Source organism: Physeter macrocephalus, chromosome 1, assembly GCF_002837175.3.
Source record: "Physeter macrocephalus isolate SW-GA chromosome 1, ASM283717v5, whole genome shotgun sequence".
Lineage (NCBI taxonomy): Eukaryota > Metazoa > Chordata > Mammalia > Artiodactyla > Physeteridae > Physeter > Physeter macrocephalus.
This window is the reverse complement of record NC_041214.2, coordinates 22506551-22530462: the sequence shown is the minus strand read 5'-3', so window position 1 is coordinate 22530462 and position 23912 is coordinate 22506551. Positions and strand designations below refer to the sequence as shown.

At 35.7% G+C, this 23912-nt stretch overlaps 1 protein-coding gene across 2 annotated transcripts in view; it reads right to left on the bottom strand.

Moving 5' to 3' along the window:
- Window positions 1-23912, bottom strand: part of PLOD2 (procollagen-lysine,2-oxoglutarate 5-dioxygenase 2) — a 110206-nt gene that overhangs the window by 43448 nt on the left and 42846 nt on the right. For both annotated transcript variants that reach the window (XM_024131799.3, XM_024131801.3), the window contains exons 4-7: window positions 11072-11235; window positions 7849-7961; window positions 6249-6312; window positions 4856-4953 (exon numbers count right to left, since the gene is read on the bottom strand). In XM_024131799.3, coding sequence (XP_023987567.1) covers window positions 4856-4953; window positions 6249-6312; window positions 7849-7961; window positions 11072-11235 — 439 coding nt within the window. The remainder of the gene's footprint in view (window positions 1-4855; window positions 4954-6248; window positions 6313-7848; window positions 7962-11071; window positions 11236-23912) is intronic.

The following is a 23912-nucleotide window of genomic DNA, read 5'->3' as shown; positions in this document are numbered from 1 at the left end:
GATAGCTAGTGGGAAGCAGCCGCATAGCACAGGGAGATCAGCTCAATGGTTTGTGACCACCTAGAGGGGCGGGATAGGGAGGGTGGGAGGGAGGGAGACACAAGAGGGAAGAGACATGGGAACATATGTATATGTATAACTGATTCACTTTGTTATAATGCAGAAACTAACACACCATTGTAAAGCAATTATACTCCAATAAAGATGTTAAAAAAAATACTAACAATCTCATAATGACTGATATTTAAAATAAAAATTTAGGTATTCAAATATTCAAATCTTATGATGTGTTACTAACAGTAAATAAGTTTCAAGAATAAAAAGTGAAACTTCAAACCAGAAGTCATGGTTTCTGTCTAAAAACTGATTTATATTAGATTGTATGTAGACAAGTATGAGAATAATTATTTAGAATAAATTAAAAACGTATTTCAAATAAAATGTTAATTAAAAAGCACAAAATTGTTTATACACCATTATGAAAACAAATGAAAAATATGAATGCTCATATCTATATACCGCAAGGACATAAATACTGAAAGCAACTATGAATGAAAAGAATATGAGAGGGTAGTGGGATTATAAGTGATTTTTAAAGCTGTTTATAATTTAAAAGTTGTTCTTCCTAATAGCATGAGATTTAGAGAAAGTAACTAAGAAATAAACTCACCTTCACATACTTTGGTCTATAAACACATTATAAGCAATTTATCATTTACAGATTATGTATTTTTTTTCAGACTATGTATACTTTTAAATGAAAAAAATGGCTTAAATATTAACATTGGGATTAAGGTTATGACTTACTGACATAATCATCTCTTAGTAAATAAAATAAGTTAAATTACAAAATATCAGATAAAAATCCTTTCATCTTTTATGATGGTTAAATAAAAAGGGTATATCTAAAATGAGTAATCTGCCTTCTTTCCTCATTATCCTGAACACAGAGGAAAATGTGGTATTATTTAACTTTAACATATTCCTAAATAAAGTATTAGCATTAGTTGAATGCTTATTTATATAATCCTTTCTCAAATTTTACATTATACCAAACATAAGTTTTACGATAAAAAATTACTTCATTTTATTGCCAAATAGAATCATAAAATCATGTCACAGAAAATATAATAGGATCATCATACTGCTTGAAATGCCGGAAACAGTGATAGCCCAAACTGAAAATGTTTCTTGGAAGACTTAAAATTTCTTAGTACACACAGGTCTTTCTAAATGACTGAGGACTAGAGCTCCTTTTCTTAAGAGAAGTCTTTCAATTGCTTTGTAAAACTCCTATCAGCATTATCCTGGAAATTTGGAAAAAAATGGTGAAAACAATGGAATCACTGAATATCAGGCCTCACTCACAATAACTAAATCCTGGGACCAAGCGCCCTCTTTAAAGACATTTAAATTTGATTAAAACATTACATTACCAAGTAGAAATAGCACACTATTTAGTTATAGATGTCCAGTTGTAAAAGTCCATTTATCTGCCTAGGGACAGTTACAGGAACCCACAGAAATTTTATGACTAGTTTGCCCTGCCAGAATAATTGGAAGAATTATTCATTCCCAAGAATAATGCTAGGTCATCATTCCCAAGAATAATGCTAGGTCATTAGATTATTTATAGACTCTGACATTCAATCACAATTTATTGAAAGGCTAATATATGCTACACATGTGCTGGACCCTGGCAAAACAAAAAGTGAACAGGATAGGTATGATTTCTGTAATTCCTAGGCTAAAGACCCAGTAAGAGACAAAAAAAAAAAAAAGTTCAGTTCCATCCCTGTCCAGCGTGTGGTATTATGTTCTGGGATGGACAAAGTTCCAGATATTATAAAGGCATTCAGGAGACTTAAGGAGTTAAAGCAAAGTTGACACCTAAAAGATGAACAGCACTTAGTAGATGGGTACAGCAAGTGGGAATTAGGTCAGAGGACTCCAGAATGAGTGAAATGCCTGTACAGAAGACTTGCAGACAGAGGAAACATGAAACATTTACAAAGTTCAAATAAACTCAGTATGGAGGAGCTGAGGGAGAGAATTATTGAGAATGAGATATTCTGTATAGATATTACAGTATCAGGAGTGGGGGAGTAGATAGGATGGTAGACTTGGGACCCCTAAGCCAGAAGCAAAATTTAAAAAAAAAAACAAAAACAAACAAAAAACCAAGTTGAGAATGTGGAACTTCATACCTAAATCTATAGAGGGCATAAGACAGGTAAGTAATTTAACTGGGTTTCTGCTTCAGCAGAATAGTCTAGTTCCAGACTGCTATTGGGTGATTGCTACTGGTGGCAGGCTGCAGGTGGCCTGAACTAAGGAGGTTGCTCTTGACTCTAAGCAAATTAGACAAACCACCATGCATGGGAGTTAGAAAGGATGTCTCTTGTATTGGGAATAGGAGGTAAATACAGTCAAAACAAAACCCAGGTTCTGGTCAATCAAGTGGGTGGAAGAGGAGGCAGAGCTGAAGGTCCTGACCTCCAGGTCTTGTATGACACACAGATAAATCCAACAACTGGGTATTCACACCCAGAGCTCAGGAAAGATAGATGCTACAGCAAGGATTTGAAAATAATCAGCGCTGCTGGCTTGGGAATGGAGCAGATTACCTAAGAATGCGTGTAGCTGGGGAAAGGAAAGATGTCTCAGACAGACACCTGCAGAACACTTAACTAAAACAATTCAGGAAGAGGATCACCCAACCCCTGAAACCCCCTACACACACAGAGTGTTAAATTTTAAAAATGTATATTAAAAAAAGAAAGAGAAAGAGAGAGACTTGAAAAGGCCAGAAAATTATTAGACAAACCAGCAGAGCATCATGGAAGCAAAGGGAAGTATTTCAAACTGGACCAAACAGGATGAACATCGTCAAATGTTATCTTTGGATGAAAGAGAAATGAGGGCTGATGAGTGTCTACTACTCAACAAGGAAGTCACAACAGACCTTGACAGGAGCCATTCCTGGGGGTGATGGGAACAGGAATAATGGTAGCAGTGAGTTGTCTCTACTTTAAAGAGTGTGGCTGTGCAGGGCAGGGAAAAAGACAGGCAGGCTGGGAGGCAAGGTAGATTGAAAAGGATGTTGCAGTTTGTGTTGGCTGGGTTTCTAGGATAAGAAAGGCTTGAGGGTCTTTAAAATGCTGATGAGAAGGAGAGACTTAGAGCTGGGAAAATTGCTACCATACAGAAAAAGGAGCCCACTGGGAAGGCTCTGTAGGAGGGCTGGATGGGATGAAAAGCAAGGTGGAAAAATTAACTAGAGAAGGGGAATCTACTTCCTCCATTTTTATGGTGGAAAAGCTGCCAGTGTGGGCTTTTCCTTGAATGTCTTCCCATGCAGATAGCTCTTATTGGAATTCAGGCTACTCACTCCACTGAAACAGCAGACCCCATCTCGCCATCCTCTCTTCCCACAATGCAAATTTATCTGGTAATCTCTTTTCTAGGTATTTATGAGTAAGCCCAGCATCATCTTAGTATCTCAGAACATTGTTTTAAGCACTGTATTACTAAACATATATGTGTATGTTTGTGTGTATATATATGTGTGTACATACATGTATATATACTTATATATATATATAACAATTCATGTTCTATTTTAATCAGATTCCAGCGATACAATCTTATTACAAATTTTGCAGTCAGTAACACTGTCAGCAAGCTCAATTATACATGTTCCAAAAGCACATAAAATTTCATTAGACAAATTATATATTTGTCAACTATAATCCATCAACCTTGTTATAGAATAAGTGCAAGAGGAAGCTTTCTGGGGTCTTCCCTGGTGGTGCAGTGGTTGAGGGTCCGCCTGCCAATGCAGGGGACATGGGTTCAAGCCCTGGTCTGGGAAGATCCCACATGCTGTGGAGCAACTAAGCCCGTGCGCCACAAGTACGGAGCCTGAGCTCTGGAGCCTGCGAGCCACAACTACTGAAGCCACGCACCTAGAACCCGTGCTCCGCAACGGGAGAAGCCACCGCAATGAGAAACCTGCGCACCGCAATGAAGAGTAGACACCGCTCACTGCAACGAAGGGTGGCCCCCGTTCACTGCAACTAGAGGAAGCCCGCGCGCAGCAACGAAGACCCAACTCAGCCAAAAATAAAATAAATAAATAAATAAATTTATAAAAAAATAAGAGGAAGCATTCTGGACCTACAGTTACACCCCAACGTTAAGAGAGCTATTAACTTTGACAACGGTGACTCAGGTGAAACAAATGATCCCTTATAAACCTCAACATTTCTTATTCAGAGAGGATACTCTGTATGAGGGAAATGTGGCTCACTCTCAAGTAAGCTATTACATTAAACACTAAACTGAAATGTGTTACAAATAGAATAGAAAGTTATCCATCTGCTGAGGAAAAATCATCAGTTTGATTAATCTAAATGAAAGCAGATAATATACTGTGTAAAAGATGAAACTAGTAAATTGTCGGCACCAAAATAAAACCTCTTAAAGATATTTTTAATTTTTTTTTAATTGAAGTGTAGTTGATTTACAATGTTGTACCAATCTCTGCTGAACAGCGAAGTGACTCAGTTATACACATATAGACATTTTTTTTAATATTCTTTTCCATTATGGTTTATCACAGGATATTGAATATAGGTTCCTGTACTATACCGTAGGATCTTATTGTTTACCAAGCCTCTTAAAGATATTAAAGAAGGAGGAGGAGGGGGAGGAAGAGGTGGGAGAGAAGGAAACAGGGGTAGGGGAAGAAGGAGGGAAGGAGGGGAGAGGGAGGAGAAGGAGTCATTCTATATATTGCTCCATAATCTATCTCCAAGAAATAAGGAAACAGAGAGTGGTCACTGTGACTCACCTTGGTGGGTCCATTTCCATTAATTGCCACTGGTAATGTTTCATAAAACACATTCTTAGCTCTGGCTCTGCCATTTTCAAATTTCAGAACAACTTCATCTGGGTTAAAAAGACAGATTTTAGTAATTTAAAATGTGTATGTATTCATATATACATGTATATATATATCTATTTATACATCTTATTTTTGTTATAAAATTTCTCACGCAGGCTATTCCACGTGCTACACTTTTGGAAACTTTGCCTGCTCCAAGTCAGCAGATATCTAAAATGAAGGACAACACTGACACAGATACGGATTCTGAGCACCTGACTTTCTCCAACCTGGTGCTAGCAAACTGAGGTGCTAAGACACCAAGGGGTCTTGGTGGAAGGAAAGCATCTTTGCAATACTGCCTCTGCCTTTTGAGAGTGACATAATCCCAGATGAATTAAATTATTGTCTCAATTTATTCATCTATAAAATGGGATTCTTGCCTGCTTTTCTAGGTTATTATAATGATAATAACAATATATGTATGGCAAATAGAAAACTGCCAGGCATAAGCTAGGTTTCTACAACTGGCCATCACTGATAGTATTTCCAGTTCTTGAAAATCAGGCCTAATGTAAATTCCAGGAATATACAAGTCAGATGGGAGCAGAAACATTTTTTTGTTTGTTTTCAAGTTCCTTTCCTCACATTTCCAGAGCACTCCAAACTAAATGCCTTCTATTCTAAGAATCTTTTTACTTATGAACTGCCTTGAAGAACTGTATTGAACTGCAATGTATTTTTAATTGAAATTAATTGAATAATTAAATTGAATATTAAACTATTGAATATTAAACTGTATTGAAGTGCAATGTATTTTTAATTTGTGAAGTATTAATGCATTAATGTATGTTTATTTTTAATGTATCAATTAATTAAATTTAATGTGTTAATGTATTTTTATCAAGATACATGTCTATCAGGAAAACACATATAGGCATGCACACACACACACTCACACTCACTCCACAGTGTACATGCCTCGTTACCAGTTACCTTTAACCTAAGTTAAAATACTCTAATAGTCCTGAGTAGCTCACAATGTAAAGAGCTGATACTGAAAACTGTGTAAAAACAAAGTGTAATTAATTCAAAACTATATCTACAGTCCCCAGATGGTGAGATGCTAAAGTCTAAGTTACCTAAGGGCAGAAGCTTATCTCTTTGCACTATTCTTAGGAAATGATTTTAACTGAATGTATTTATATCAAGCTCAGCTTGAGTACAATGCTTTTTAAAAGCTGCAATACCTACACATCAATCTTAGTCATAGCCCCAAATGAATATAACAAAAGACAGACAGTTGAAAACACAGGTGTTCATTTGCACACATGAGCAACTCAGTATTTAGGAAGCATACCTACAGCTCCATTTAAGGTCTGGAAAATCTTGCATTTGTGATCCAGTGTGATGTTTAGAGCTTCCTAAAATTGAGAACAGAAAAAATATTAAAAATGACAATAAAAACAGCAAACAACACTATCATGTTAATATAGTTTGTTTTTTTAGGGAATTTAAATATACATAAATTATTATAGCAACCTTCTTCAGAAAGACCCCTGTTATGTTAAGCTGTTGAGGTTGGGGATTATTATTATGCAGCATAACCTCCCTGACTGCTACAATAGGTTTATAATTAATCAACCTAATCATAAAGATTAATCTGCTTTACAAATCTTATTCTCAATGTAGTTTTTCAGCTACATTGCTCTGTCAAAATAATACTCCTAAAATTGTCTTTGCATGCTGTTATGGATTGAATTTTTGTGTTCCCTCAAAATTCATATGTTCAAGCCCTAACCCTCCCTCTGTCTCTGTCTCTCTCTCCACCATGTGGGGACACAGCAAGAAGGTGGCTGCCGTCTATAAGCCAGGAAGAGAGCTCTCACCAGAAACCAACCATTCAGGCACCCTGATCTTAGACTTCTAGCCTCCAGAACGGTGAGAAAATAAAGTTATGTTATTTTAGCCACCCAGTCTATGATATTTTGTTATGGTAAACCAAGCAGACTAAGACATATGCTAACCAGATAAAATCTTATGCTTAGAGAAAAACTTAAATAGGATTTACACAACAAAAAATATTACAGACCCAACAGGGATATTTCAGAAGAAGCATCCTAAAGCAAAAACAATTAAATAAGACTCAGAGCACTTTCACTGTTGAATTACACTCAGAAAGACAAGCATCAAGCTGCATGGGCTAGCACTCATGCCAGGAGTAGGTTTCTGCTCTCAGATGAGAAACCAAGTCCTCAGGCTGGCCATGCCAGGCACGTAGAGACAGTAAAAAAATGGAGAGAAGAAAAACAAACATTTAAAGAATACAGTTTCTTAAGAAGTATCTAATGAAAATATATAGATAACTGGAGTATTTATCTAAGAAAAAGCAGCAGCTCCAGTTGCAAACTCACTGTAAAATATACGTAAAAAAACACTTATGTTTCCTAATGACGGCACCTAGAAATACACAATTCAGTAAATTTTAGAACTGTACTGGTTATACATAGTAAACTTATGAAACATTAACTTACACTAGGTGAATATACTAAAAATATTATCAAATTAGAGAACTTTGTTTTTACTTTTCTCCAAAGTTTCATTTAAACCAGTCTCAGGAATATTGTCCTTAGGGTTTACGGCAGGCTGCTATTGTCCCCAACGTTCCTCCCCTTAATAAGAGAATTCAGATTTTTAGTAGGACTCATGTACTTGAAATAAAGAACAAAACTCCTTTGCATATTATGTGTGGCCAAATAAATATGTTCTGGTCAAAGAAAAGTATGAGAAAGTATTTTGTAAGACTTCTAGATAAGCTACTTAGAGAGCACTGACACAACTGAAATGGCCCTTTATTTATTATTCTGCCTGTTAACTGCCCAGAATATGGATGCAATGGCTGGAGCACCAGTAGCCATTTCAACAAGGAAGTTACACTGAAAGTGAGAGCTATTACCTACCCTCTTCAATGGATCAATGTAAATTTTAGTATAAAATAACTGATCATCATCATTATCCTGGAGATTCCACTGTTGAACTATACGGTTGATATATGGAGCATAACCAATAAATCCTGCAATACAAAAGAGAAAGAATAGAGGATTCAGAATTCAAAGACCAAAACTCATGTCTATGTTAATTTTATAGACCAGTCGCACAGACTTGTAAAGCTATTAGTCCTAATCCTTAATTTTGAATTTCACAGCTCACCATGACAGAAATATGAGTTATTGGGTATCCTCTGTTTCCATATATAAACTGTAAGAGAGGAAGTTTTTACTACCAACTGCAAAATCAAAGACTCTCTTTGAATAAACGTATTCCCCAAATTAATTGACACACGAGGGAGAACTAATGTTTTAGAAGGCTTGTAAGGGAAAAAAGAGTTACTAGGAAAAAGTTAGAATTAGACAGAAGAATTTTCTTTCTGCCCTTCTAAAATGCTGTTCCTAGATCCTTTGTAAAGGATTCACTGTTTCTGAAAAAAAAGAAAAAAAAAACTCTACTACAGTGGTTTTAATGTTAGTACGCAATCACAGGAATGTTGGATCTGTCACTGATTGCAAACATCCCAAAGAAATTTTATATCTAGGACATCTGGGCAATTTTTCCTTCACTGCGCTCGTCAGTAGTGTGTTTGCTAAACCATTTTCTGGCTGGGCTTTGTGTGTCATGGTCTGGAGAAAGGAAGTCCAAAATTGGACTGTTCACCTTGGCCTTAGAGCATAAGCATTAAATATGCCAAAAACAGCTGTCGGTAAAAGACACAGAAAACAGGATCATTCTTCCCGTGTTTGAGTCTTCCCCTGAATTTCAGAAATGCAGCCAAACTGCTATGCTTCATTGATATGCAGTACTTTTTAAAAAGGACCAATTTTACTCCTGTGAATTGAAAGGAAACCTAGTTTGTTACCCTCAAGATTAGAATGTCCTCATAGGAATAAAAGAATTAAAAGAAATAGGTCCAGGAATATTACTGTTAACTAAAGAAAACAAGACAAAATGAAAACATGACTAAATCAATCACTGGTGGCTCATTTTTGTGTGTCATTTTTGCCAAATAAAAAAATCCCAAAACACTGAAAAAGATGTATTTTTTAATTCTTATAACCAATCTTCTGTGATAAAAAACATATTCAAGAAGCAACACATGATATTTTCCAATGGTTTATACTACTGTTTTTCAAAAATTATGTTTCCTTATCCATTTCATAAATCCCAAGCGTCCTAAAAAGTGAAAACGAATTACATCTATTTTCAAAGTATGTGATATATATTTTATGATTTACATTTTTCTATTAAACTGTCATATTATTTCAAAAGAACTAAGTTTCTAATATTGCACAATTTTCCTCATAAGGAAACATGTTTACTCTCCATGATAAAGATTTTTTTTAACTAAATGAGGTACGCACAAACGAAACTCATGTCTCTTAAATAACTCTCAATATATCATTCATAAACCTTACACAAACTTTTATTGAACATACTTAGATTTTCTAGCATTTCTTCAATTATTTTGACTACAGAAGGCATAAGGATGACGTTCTGATGTCCTTGTATGATCACTTTCCCACATATAAACACCTTCTCCTTAATTAAACTTGCTCACAAAGGCACTCACTAGTTTTTTGCTGTTTCCACAGTATTGTGCATCTGTTTGAAATTCAGATTCTGGAGTAGATATATCGTTATCTAAATACATTTACATATGATATATTTCACTCTACATGTTTAGAAAAACTAAAAAATACAAAGTAAAATTTATCTCAGAGTTCCATAGCTAAGCGGCTCTTAAACTACCTAGGGCTTAGGATAAGTTAAAAGGTTAGCCAGGTGTCACTGAGGGGTTAACAGTTGGAGATGGAAGCTGTACTCATTCCCAATTCAATTGCTCAGACAGAGGAGTCAAGAGTGGGCAGCCATCTCTACTGTAAATCTAAGAGGAAGGACTGCTAAAATACTGAGGACAAAGTGACCAATATGAGAAACCCCGGGTTCTGTCTTGAATATTGAAGTAAAATCCAAAGGTGGTAGATAAATTAGGAGAAAAATAAAATGGTCAGGAGATCTCCCAAACCATGAACTTTTTAAAAACATACGGAGATGAAGAGAAAAAGTGAGCTGAAACTAGGCAGTACACACTGGGATTTGAGGTTTCAAAAATGTAGTATTTATATGGGTTGACAAAGTCCCAAGGTACCATATGGAAATGGGTTGCTAAAGTAAAATGCAGGTGAATACAGCTGTAATTGTGGCATCTCAGAGAAAGGGAATTACTCGCTGAAAGTTTCATTGACAGACGTAACTGATCAAAGTCTAGAATCCAGACATGATGCTATCTCAAGCAGAACTTATTTGAACTGACCGGAATACAATCAGTTATTATATATAAATTACCCCAAAATCTGTTTTCCCAGTGAGGCTTGCAATTTCCACCCAACTTGTTTCTTTGACATGTCCCCCATCCTACAGCCATGTCTTCTGGTCATATGTTTATATTATTCACAATCTAAGGAAAACATTTTGGAGTTATAATAAGGTCCAAAGTCAAATTTTATTTTATTTTTTGAAGGAAAGAGAGAAATGCGATAATTTGTTCCTTTAATCTATGGTGGCATAGCTAATGCAGTACTTAAAGTACACCTAGACACTCAATGTTGAATCTTTTTTTGACTAGTGATTTCAAGATAAATAATTTACTCCAATATATTTAAAATATAGATAAAATTAAGTAATGCCTATTTTTTAAAGCTACATGAGTGTAGCTTGCACTTTTTCCTAAGTAAGGGAATTTACTATAAACCCATTATCCTAGAGCAGAAAATTCTTAATGAAATTATAGTCAGAAGACCTGGATCCCTGTTGTTTTTCCTTTAATAACTAAATGTCTCTAAGAAAAGTCACTTAAATCGGGGAAACATGGGTTTTCTCACTTATAATGCAGAAATAACATTTACACTGCCTAGTGTCGTTAGGAGCATCATATGATATAATAGATGAAAAAATGCTTTGTCAACTATAAAATGCACTGTGGATTTTAATAATTTTCCCATAGGAACAGAAGATAATGGTTATTTCAAACCTCATGTCTACAGTTACATATTTTTAAAGAGGTTGTTTCATCAATATTTATAATTTACTATGACTTGCATTACGCTTTTCTTCCAGCACCTTACCCACCTCCCGAATTCAGGTAGCGTTTCCCAATGTGCACAATGGGATACTTGTCTGCTAGTCTTTTATCCGGCCACAGAATTCCATCTGCTGCAAAGACCACTTTGTGGTTTGACTTTTGGAACTTTTTTAGAACTTCTTCTGGACCACCAGCAAATATAACATTAAAGCTGTTTGATGAAGGAAAGAAGAAGTTTTAAAATACAGTTGTCAGAATTTAGACATATAAACCAAGAAACGGGCTCTAACAAAAGTCAGAATTTAGAATCCAACACAGGATTAATACCAACTACTTACAGAGTAAACCAAACAAGCTTCCCTCAACTTAAATTATATGGATTGTATTAAATTATTAGTGTTTACATTACATTGGCAAATGAAATCCAAATAAAAGACAGCTTTTTTAGCATTAATATTTTTCAATAATCACTTACTCTCCAAAATCAAAATTCTAAAACAGTGTTGAAATGTTAAAAATCAGTAACTTGCTGTATAACATAATATAAACACAATCATTGACAGAAGCTGCCATTGTAACTGCCTAATGTTTCTATATAATTTGTACCCATCCATTATAATTTCTGAAGATTTCTTTATCTTTGACAAAATGTGTTTACCTACTAAATGTCATCAATATAAATTTATATTTGAATCACTATTTAGCCTGAAATCCGAAAATAAAAGTATATAGACAAGTGCATCTTTTTAAAGCTCAATACACTTGAAAAAAATATGTAAAAAATGAAATTTATAGTTTCATTGATTTTTCTGGAGACTTTAGCCTATTTTTTATTTTTATTTTTTTGCGGTACGCGGGCCTCTCACTGTTGTGGCCTCTCCTGTTATGGAGCACAGGCTCCGGATGCACAGGCTCAGCGGCCATGGCTCACAGGCCTAGCCGCCCCGCGGCATGTGGGATCTTCCCGGACCAGGACACGAACCTGTGTCCCCTGCATCGGCAGGCAGACTCTCAACCACTGCGCCACCAGGAAAGCCCTTGAGACTTTATTCCTCATAGTTCATCCACAGAATCACAATGACTTATAATATGAAATTATTATAATTCTTAGAATAATTCTTAAAATTCTTGCTACAACAACAAATTCTTTTGCCTCTTTTTTTAACATCAGAGTACCTCAAAACCAAAGGTTTACAAAGATAATAATTTAATGACTTGACATCCCAGGTGGAAAACAAGAAGAGTAAACTAATGCTCTTTATTTTTATTTTTTATTTTTTTAATTTTTACTATTTATTTGGTCGCGCCGGGTCTTAGTTGCGGCAGGCGGGCTCCGTAGTTGCAGCTCACCAGCTCCTTAGTTGCAGCATGCGGGCTCCTTAGTTGCGGCATGCATGTGGGATCTAGTTCCCTGAACAGAGATCGAACCCAGGCCCCCCGCATTGGGAGTGCGGAGTCTTATCCACTGCACCACCAGGGAAGTCCCACTAAGGCTCTTTAATTCAGCACCAGGTCTTCCTAATAGCCAATAGTCCAAATGCACTGCCGTGATATCTGAATTGGGGAGTAAGGAGGCTGTTCCACATGCCTTTGCCAGACTTGCTCTCAAGGAGTTTGTTAATATGCTAGGACAGTAGTAATGCATCAGGCAACATTTAATAACTTTCTATATATGAATTATTTTATCAAAATAAAAGACTATTTCTCATCTCTATAAAAGTAAAAATCCAATGAAACTTTAAAAAATTAGTTTAGCAAGAATAGCATAAGTTTACACTTACGGCAGAGATGCTAACTGACCCCCATATGCCCACAAAGGCATTCCTACGCCTTTATTTTAATAATGGAATCCCGCATGCTAACTGGGCACATGGCTAAAGATTACTCTGAAGCCACGTGGCCACATGACCAAGTCTGTCCAACGGAGTGTGAGTGGAACTGGTATGTTCCTGCAGTCTCCAGGTCTTGTGCTTTAAAAAGGAAGCTGCCTACCCTCTGTTTCCTGTCTCTCTTTCTTTCCCTTAAAGAACCAGACTTCACAAGTATACACGCCCTCACCAGATAGTCCATTTCTCAATTTTTTTTGGAAAAAAAAAAGTGGATTAAAATGTTGCTAATGTGCAACTAAATTTAGTAATTATGCCTATAGCCAATTTTTTAAAAAATAGTAAATGTAAAGTTGGAGTCAGAGAGATAGACTATTTTTTTCCTTTTAAATTGTTCTAGAGAATTTAAATTTTATCATTGCTTCTTATTTCAGTTACAAAAAATAACTTCAAAATTAAAACATATATTGATATATGTGTACACAGATACACTATTCGGCATATAGTTTTTTCCTTCTTCCAGGATCAATGGGCAGGAAACTTTTAATACTATTAATAACATAATCATAAAGTGACTCAGTGCATACAATTTGAAGTCCGCCAGTTGGGTTTCTAATTCCAGCTCTGTCATTTGCTGAGTAACCACAGACAAGTCAGTAATTTAAACTCTTTATGTTTCAGTTTCTTTAAGTGTAAAATGAGGGAGAAAGTAGTACCTATCTCATCAAGTTATTGTTAAAAATAAAAAATTAAGAACAATACTTGACACATTATAATCTCTCAAAAAAGTTAACAAAATTAACATTATTGTTACTCTAGGAAAGGGACTGAGGAAACAAGAGGTAGGAGAAAAACTCACTTTTACGTTTACACCAGTCTGTAGTTTTAAACAACTTTATTTTTAGCCAAATACACATACGTTTTAAGATAAATTTTATATCAGAATAAATTTGTTCTGACTAAAACCTCAAGCCAACTCTTCCCTCCCTGTTTATTTACAAAACTGAATTAATCTGACTTCACAAAATGATATTTACATAAATACAACAAGTTTCTTTTTTTCTTGTAAGTACAACTGATTTCATCAGTATGATCACTTTAGATTTTTGTCTCCTAGGATAATCCTATCTCTTCTAACAGGGATATTTTCCTCAAGACTACTAGTCACCGATATAATTTTTTTTTAATACTGAAGATTAGGAAATAAGACCAGTTTTACGTGTGAGCCATGAGCAGTGAGGTAAGTAAAGCAAACCCTCCGAGGCAGAGACTGCCCGGCAAGCTACAGAGCAACACCAACACATTGTCTGGAGAGATGGATGAAGAGAATTCATTATGTCAGAGAATCATATGATTGGAGACTTGGACCAAATTGATTCAGATATTTTGTAGGCAGCATCATGTATTCAAAGCTATAAATGCACAGTTGGCAAAGTGATTGTTCTGTCTTTGTAATCCCAGCGAAGGATATGGTATCTCCACAGCATAGGTCAGACTATTAGCAGATGTCAGTAGCTTGAGAAGGAGGAGTGTAAGCAACTTGTGCTCTTATAATTTAGTATTTTATAAGCAGGCATTACCTTTATAAACAAAAAGCAATTCCCGTAAAGCAAAATGTAAAAGGCAAAAATTATCTTCATGTAATTCAAATGAGGATTTGACTTTGAATAAAAATGGAAGGTTGCTGAAATGTTCCCCTTTTCTTCTAGTAGCATTGTGGTTTCTGTGTTTAAGTACTTCAGGAAAGTTCTTTGAACCGATTTAACTTTTCAAAGAGCAAGAAAGGTTTTCTACTTAAAATTATTTTAGCCACAACAACCCAAAAGCTCAAACTTTATAAAAAATGCACAACAGTCATAAAAATAATTCTCATGGTCACTCGGCCCATTTAAATATGAAGAATAAAATAAAACTTTCCACAGCTAACTGTGGTAAATATTCCTGGGTCCTGCAAAAACCATAAGGTGGAAACCTCACACGGTCATATTGAGTCCTCTAGCAGACAGGTCAGTGTTCTACCTCTAACAGGTCACTGAAACTTTTACAAGTGTTTGTCCTTCTGTGCTCCCTGTTTCTGTGGCACCAGCAACCATACAGTCACCCAAGCTGAAAATCTTTCATTCAGCTTTCCCTCCTCCCTTTCCAAGGCTTCTCTTATCAAATCTTTTTCCAGATCTCATTGATTCCATCTACTTAATCTATTTAGAATTTAAAGTCTCTCTACTCCCACTAGAAGTCACTGCACTAGATTAATTCAAACACCCTACAAGCCTCCACATCACCCACCTTCCTCCCCACTTCTAACAAGGACTGTCTGACAAACTCTCCTGAAAACTATTCTGTACCAGTCTCCTGACTGAATCGGTGGTTCTCCACTATGGTCTAAAGCAGGACTCAGCAAATATTTACTATCTAGCCTTTCACAGAAAATACCTTAGGCTTTGAGGGCAATATGGTCTCCGCTGAATGACTCAACTCTGCCATTGTGGTACAAAGCAGCCATAGGCAATATGCAAATAATTGAGCATAGCTGTGCTCCAATAAAACTATTTACAAAAAAGAGCCTGGGCCAGTCCTTAGTTTACCAAACCCTGGCCTGTAAAACAAAATCTAAATGAATCAGCCTCACATTAATAACGTTCCATTAAATAACCTGTTCTGAGGTCACACTGAATTATTTGATCTGTCCTCCGTATCTTTAATCATGATGTTTCGTTTGCTTAGCATGTCTTTTCCCAATCATGTCCAAACCACTCACCCTCAAGGCCCATTTCAAAGGTCACCTCCTCTACAAACCTCTACTTGAGCAGCATAAATGTAAAAGATCGTTTCCTTCCTCTTAACCTCCACAGCTCTTTTCCTCTCCTTTTTCACAGAATGTTTTATCTTCTACTCTTCATGCTGGGATTGACTGTTTATACTAGACTGCATGGTCTTCCTTCAGATCCACGACTTTATTCGTCTGTATATTCCCCCTACTGGGGAGCCAGAGAAGAAAGCAACAGAAGTGTTCCTTAAGCTTATTTATTTGTTCCTCCCCACTGATATAAACTTAAGCCAAAAGTTATAATCACGCAAACTATTAGCAGCTAGTGTTTAAAAGCTTAAAAGCTAATGAAACTGAAGAAAGCAAGTAGCAACACACCTGACAATTCTGTCCTTATTTTTTTTATAAATCTTTATTGGGGTATAATTGCTTTTCAGTGGTGTGTTAGTTTCTGCTCTATAACAAAGTGAATCAGCTATACATATACATATATCCCCATATCCCCTCTCTCGTGTCTCCCTCCCACCCTCCCTATCCCACCCCTCTAGGTGGTCACAAAGCACCGAGCTGATCTCCCTGTGCTATGCGGCTGCTTCCCACTAGCTATCTATTTTACATTTGGTAGTGTATATATGTCCATGCCACTCTCTCACTCCGTCCCAGCTTACCCTTCCCCTCCCCTCCCCGTGTCCTCAAGTCCATTCTCTACATCTGCATCTTATTGCTGTCCTGCCCCTAGGTTCTTCAGAACGTTTTTTGGGTTTTTTTAGATTTCATATATATGCGTTAGCATACGGTATTTGTTTTTCTCTTTCTGACTTACTTCCCTCTGTATGACAGACTCTAGGCCCTTCATGTCTTCACCTTAAACACATATCTATATTTTCATAGCTAATTAATGCCACAAACCAATATTATGGAACCACTCCCCCCCACACACCTAAAGGAAAAAGCAGTTGGAAATGTCCACCCAACTGAACTTGCACAATAGATTACAATGAAATCACAATGGAAATGATTAAATTTACTGTAGAAATTTTGAAGGAAGGGGAAAGAATTAGTTCGGATAAAGTGGGTTCTATTTTAAAAACTGTTACTTGGGGGAGTTTTCCTCCAAATGGTATATAATTTCATCTTCTGAATATAGAATTTTTACTGAGGCTGGGTAGAGGTAGGAGTCAAATGAGGACACTGGCTAGGTGGAGGGTCATTTTCTCCAGACAGTTTCCTGAGAGTAGCCTTGTGCTGGAGTAACACTAGCAGAGAGAATGTGGCAAAGACCTCAAACTGCTCAAGCTGCTAGGTATGTGTCATTATCACTTGGTGTTTCTGCATCAGTCTCTTTATTGTAAAATAAATGGTGAAATGAAAATCTCCCTCTAATTTTAAATGATAGTTAAACTGATCTCTGCAACACTAGAACTTTCAAATCTGATAACTATTTGGTGCACAATAAACATTCATTGAATCAATGAAGAAATCAAGAAGCTTTTTTTTAATCCCCAGCATTTATTATGATGTAGCTACAGCATGCCAGATACAACGTATACAAACCTGTGGATAGAAAAATGTATCCAGAGGGCAAAATTTCTGTCCCAGTCACCTCCCTGATCCAGCCACAGCAGCTAGCACCATTTACACAATAACAGATGCTTAATATATGTTCACTCAAAAAAAACAAGATTCAAGGAGTAGATAATCTGGTTTGGGGGAAAAATTATATATATATATACACACACACACACAAAAAGTAGACAAATTAGTACCATTTATCTAGATATATATAAACAACCAATGCTTCTTTTGTATACAATCTGCTTCTTCCTTATTTCAACATACCCACTAATATACTCAGTAAACACTGATAAGAACATTTGAACAATTTGAAAAAATGTCACTCATTTCCTACATAATTCCTAATCATACTTCACACCACCATGGAGGAGCCTGAAGGCACTGCATATGTCTAAGTGTCAGCTAAAGATTTCAACCTTTCCTTCAAAAAAAAGGGAAAAAACTAAAAAGCGGTGTAGAAACTGAAAACTCTGATGTGTTCTGGCTTTCCTTCATACTAATATAATGAAATGCTGTCCATCACTAATGACTAGGTTCTTTGTGTCTGCACACTTAAGCTGTCCTCACTGCCAAAAAGAAGTCCATCAGATAAATCTGCCATAGTTAGTTAAAATTTTAGCCATCATTTTTAAAAAGCCTTGCTTTTAGAAAATTTTCACTCTGCCTTCTGTATAAACTATGTAAGACAATACAAAATGTAGGCATATTGGGAATGTAACCTAAATTATGAGGTATAAAATGTTTATTTCATAGACTAAAATAAGATAGGATCTGGTCCCCTGTAGAATTAATACATATAAATTATACTTCTTAATAACAACAAAATCATAAAAATATTTTCACAATTAGCAAAATGATCAAATAAAACAATCTTTCACAATTTTCTAAAGGTTAATTATTCTAAAGAGATTATGCCAACATTCAAGTTTTTTTTGAAGACACACATTTTTCTTCTAAATTAGATTGGTTCAGTTTTGTTTGCAGAATTAGTATAATACGAGAATTCCTTGAGGGTGGGATCTGTGTCAATCTCTTTTTCTATAGTGTTAAGTTCAATACCTGGGTCAAAGCTTCTGCTCAAGACATGTATTCTGAATGCAAAGTGAAAAATATGCTCACTGATGTCACTTCTAATATTTAATTCGAAGTTAAAAGAAACAAACATTGGTTGACATGGGAAAGATCAAAAGAAGCAGCCGCAGCATTTTCATCGTTTCTAATCAAAAATCAATTTTTAACATAATTTCTATCTTTGAGATTTAGAAAATGTGGATGCTTTCCTGCCTTTAAGTCACTTTATTTCTCCAAATGAATGAAGAAAAAATCTTTAAAAAACAGTCTCAAAACATCCACCATATTTCTGCCTCTTGCAAGATGTTTCTCCGTCTTTTAATGCCAATATACTGTTAGCTAGTATTTATCGATTCCTTGCTATTTACCCTGACAATATGTAAATCAGGTACAGCTCTAAGCTTCACTGTCTGAAGCATAAAAACAATTACAATTCAACATGAAAAGTGAACAAAAGCTAGCAATATACAATCAAAGTGAGATGAGGCATATACACTAACAGCAAAGACTTCTGTAACTAAGACTATCCCTCAATTTTCAACCAGTGTTTGCTGGATCAATCTCCCAGAACAGAGCCACCTAGAAAACTACTATAATATCAGCTTTACTTTATATTCATTTTAATTCAATATCAACTTTATTTTTATATTGTGACATTGACTACCATTCTAGTTTTTTTTAAATTCAGTCTACCTGACTGCTATCATTAGTTAGCAAGAGCCTATAAATTGCAAAGTCAATTCCCTTATCTTACCTCAAAGTCATAGAGCTAGTCATCTTTAAACAAATACTTTAATGAACTGGGGAGTTGCTATACTTCAATGAACTGGGGAGTTGCTATATAGCAAAATCCTTGGGTAGGTATTTTCAGAGAGGAAATACTCCTTTTGGTGAGGCCAAGAACCACCACCAAATACGTCTTTCAATTATTTCATATATTGGGAGTCTCTCAAAACAAAGCACATCTGTATTCTGTTTAATGGTGTTACATTCAGTGCCGCCAAAAAAATATAAATTGCTGCTACATCCAAATTCAAACTCAAATAATTACACCAACTGTATTTCTAACTACTTTTATTCTAAAGAATCTTCTTTAGCCTAAAAGAAAACGAATAAAACAAATGACCAAAGTTTTTATTATTTATCTGATACTCAAAAGTATTCTACAACATACTTACTTCAAGGTCTGGACTCTGCTGGTTTATGTTTTACTGTACCCAGCACAGAACAAGTTTGTGGGAATATTCAGTATGTATCAAATTTACTCACAATAACTTAAACACCTTTTGTTACATATTGGCCTACATATTATCCTTAAAAAAAAAAAAAACAAAAAACTGCCCACTATGTAATAATAATTAGGTCTGACCATATGTCTTCAATGTGACTAGACTAAAAGAAATACATGTTTTACTAGGTAATTCTAAAAGAAATGCGAAGTACCTTATTATAAATTCAAAATGTTCAGCTACCTTGACCAAGGTGAATTATAAAATCATTATAATTTTAATCCATAGGGAATCTTGAGCTATCATGTTACAATATTTGTCCCCAAAATCTTTATAAGACTATTTCAAAACAACTCATCACGCTTTGTCCATTAAAGTCATTAAATCCATTATATTTACTGGTGGTTGTTCTAATCAAAGGGAGACTGTCAGCTTTACAAACTTTTTTAATTGCAATAAAACACACATGCACACGCACGTGCGCACACACACACTGCAGTATGAAATAACTTGAAAAAGAATCTGTGGTACTGTCTCATATGGAGAGCTTCAGTTTTCATTTTGTTTTAAGTAGAACCCAAACCCTTGCAAAATATTTATTTTTATCTGAAATAAACATGATAAATCTTAACTTAGAGTATATTTATAAACACCCAGTCTCTAATTTTAAACGTTCATCCAAAAGTCAGTTTAGAATACAAATTCCCATGGAAACAATGTTATAAGATTGCTTCCAAATTAATTCACAAAAGCCTATCTAAATGAGCAAAAGGAATCACTGTGGGTTATTGGAAATGTTCTAAAATTGAATAGTGAAGATAACTGCATGACTCCGTAAATTTAATAAAAATTATTGAATTTTTCACTTAAAATAAGTGTGTCACAGTATATAAATTCTACCTCAACTAAGCTGTTTTTAAAAAAAAATACTATTTAAACTATTAAGTACATAAATCTTGGTATTTTTTTCCATATAGTAGTAACCTATGCTTCCATAAAACTAATTAGTACAGTTAAACTGTCCTTTAAAAAAATCATATAAGAAGTAGGAATCTGTTTGATTTATTAAAATTTTAATAAATTCTGAACTGTAGCCTTAACCAGAGGTAAGCTTAATTAGGAGATTAGCAATACTGTTGCAAAATGGTTTTCCTATTTCAAATAATTTACAGTCTAATTCATTTCTCCCAGACCTTGGATTACCCACAATTTCTACTGTATTGATCACTTGTACACAGTACTTTTTTAAAAGGGTGTTGTTTAAAAAAAAAAAAAAAAGAAGAGAAAAGAGCTCTAAAGTGGCACCAGTTGTCCATCCTTCTTTATCTTGGTTACTTATTCATTATCCCTAGGTTTCTCCAGGAGGACAGATATGGCAGGTGCAGATGACAGAGAAAATGTTAATGCTTCTTCCTAGACAAGGGCTTGGCTGAGTTGGGCCTGCATGTTTTCAGTTAGCTGGCTATTCTCACAGAGGGAGTTGTCAAGAAATTTAATCTTTGGTTCACTGATAAATCTCAAATACTAACAGTGTCTGGCACACACTGGACCTTCCATTAAAATTTTATTGTTGTCTTTTCTGTCACACTGGATCTTAAAGTATCATCTAAATAAACAAATACAACCTCAAGCAGTCTTCAGATATCTCACAGTGTCCCTTTTCTTATTAGAAACAAATTGGCCCCTTATGAAACCAGTTTCTTCCAAGCCTAAATCTTAGATGGGGGATAGTGGGGAGGGGCAGTCTGATAGGAGAGTAAAGGGAGAGGAAAATGAGTTCTTCCTAAAATGCAGAAAGAGTTTTGGGAATCCAAAACTATTACTGGCTCATATGTGGTAACTTCTACAAGGAGAATCTGCCTCAAAGTCAAAACATAGGTGTGGCAAGTTCAAGCTGACCAAAATGGTTGTTTAAAATCCATGGTAATTTTAACCCAAACATACTCAATATTTAACCTAAACTGTTTATTATCAACTTCCTGATCTTTTTTCTAAGGGTAAAAAAATATATTATAATAGATTCTGTAGAAAAATTCTCAGTACACAAGCTAACACCATCTATACCACATCTCATGTTGCAAGAATAAATAACTATAAGCAGAACTTTATTTTTTCCCAGGAGACAGGAGAGAAATTCTAATGATGCAAGTATATGGACCCTTTCAAAACCTGTCAAGTGTTGATGGCACCCGGACTTCAGTATGTCCATTTCATTTCAAAATTTCTGCCTTTATTTAACATTTGCATAAAAGCATTGTTCTTACTTTCATCTGTAATAATCTGTGGTTTGGGATTTTCAAATTGAGGGAGAGATATAAAATAACTTTCCTAAGTTAAAGAGGAAAATGCAAAGGGATTTAAAATGATGACCAATGACCAAAAAATAAAAATAAAAAGGAATGTAGGGGGACTTCCCTGGCGGTCCAGTGGTTAAGACTCCACGCTTCCAATGCAGGGGACGTGGGTTCAATCCCTGGTCAGGGAAATAAGATCCCACACTCCGCATGGCCAAAAAATAAAGTTTAAAAAAAAAAAAAAAAAAGAATGTAGAGAAAAATGGAAGAAAGAAGGTGGCAACCAATAATGGCTCATGACAACTTGACATTATTAAAAACATGTGAGGGGCTTCCCTGGTGGCGCAGTGGTTGCGCGTCCGCCTGCCGATGCAGGGGAACCGGGTTCGCGACCCGGTCCGGGGCCATGGCCGCTGAGCCTGCGCGTCCGGAGCCTGTGCTCCGCAACGGGAGAGGCCACAACAGAGGGAGGCCCGCATACCACAAAAAAAAAAAAAAAAAAAAAAAAGTGAGAAGAAGATGGAAACACAGCGAACGCTCCAAAGTTAGTAGACAAAAAGGTATTTACAGATGAGAAAGGTTTTTCTTTATTATTAAACATAGGCTTTTTTATTTCTCACTTATAACTTACATGACGTATTTTCTCCCAGACAACCAGAATCCATTGAGCTGCTCTCTCAATAGAAAAATTCAATATGATCTTTATTCCATCTCAAGTGAGGATTGAAACATGAATTTCACAAAAATTTTAGCTCATGCCCTGTTTTCCCATTGGTGTTTATGGTAACTCATCAAATTTGATCATATTACATAACTACGTCAGACCATGGTTTTATAATTGTGAGTAAAATCTACTTTTTAAAACAATGATCTCATGTGAATAAAATAATTTAATATATAATCTACAAATACGAATTTAAACTCTTTTAAAATAATTTAATACAGACTTAGAAAGCCACAGGTTCTTTCTCTTACCATTCAGTAAACAAGACAACCAGATCCTCTTGACTGGCATAATGTTCCATGACTTCTTTCATCAATCTTACTTTTTGGCCCCCTCCAATAGTATTAATTCCATCACCACCTCTCCACTCCTTTCCTTGACCAAGGACCTATAAATGAAATCAACATTTCATCCCTGAGCAAAACTCAGATTATGATAGTATTATAAAAACGGGAAGTCACCGGCAACTTGTACAGTATAACACAGTATCACTCTAAGTGTTACACTAAATCATGAAGCTAAACAGAAAAAAATTTGATGCCTAAGTTAGGTCATAATTCTTCAATATTATTTACCCTGTAGAATGCCATTCCTAATTTTACCATTTCAAAAGTGGAGTCTAATCCAAGGAAGCTGCGGGTTGGTGGGGGAAGCCCCAGAAAGTATTTCTCACATCTTATTTCTCTTTATTCAGACTAAAATGAAAAAGAAAATGAAGAAATTTTCCATAACACATTTCAATCTGGCTGGAAATCTGTCTGGAACGTTGGGAGCCCTGGAAGCTCAGTGATTCCTGGCTGGGGCCCTTAAGCGATTTTCCTGCTGAAACCAAATGGGTTTTCCAGGGAAACACAGAGGGCATCAAGTCAAACATCACCTTCTTTATCTTAAAAATCTTAAGCTTAGGTTACCCTCAAAAGTTTAATAATTTATCAATACAAGAAATCGCCTAAGCACAATTACTCAGAGCTAACCCTGCAGCCATTCTCGGCTCTGTTTGCTTAGCCTCAGCAGCTGCCTCCTGAATCATATGCCCGCTGACTCACCTGGCTGTGAGGGAGCAGGAAGCAGGTCTATGCCCCCTTCCACAACACACACACGCCTTGTATCTTAGTTTCACCAAAACAAAGTCTGAAGTTCCCAAAATAAGGATCTACTATTCAGGGGGAATGAAATTAAGAATAAATACAAAAGAAAAAGATCAAATTAATTTAGAAAATAAATATTATCAGTTCCAAATTTACTTAACATTGAGCCAAATACAAGAGCTCGTGGGGTTCCCAGACTCAAATCTCTAGTGAGCACTTCATCACTACTTTTTTTTTTCTTTTTTTTTTTTTTGCGGTGCTTGGGCCTCTGACTGCTGTGGCCTCTCCCGCTGCGGAGCACAGGCTCCGGACGC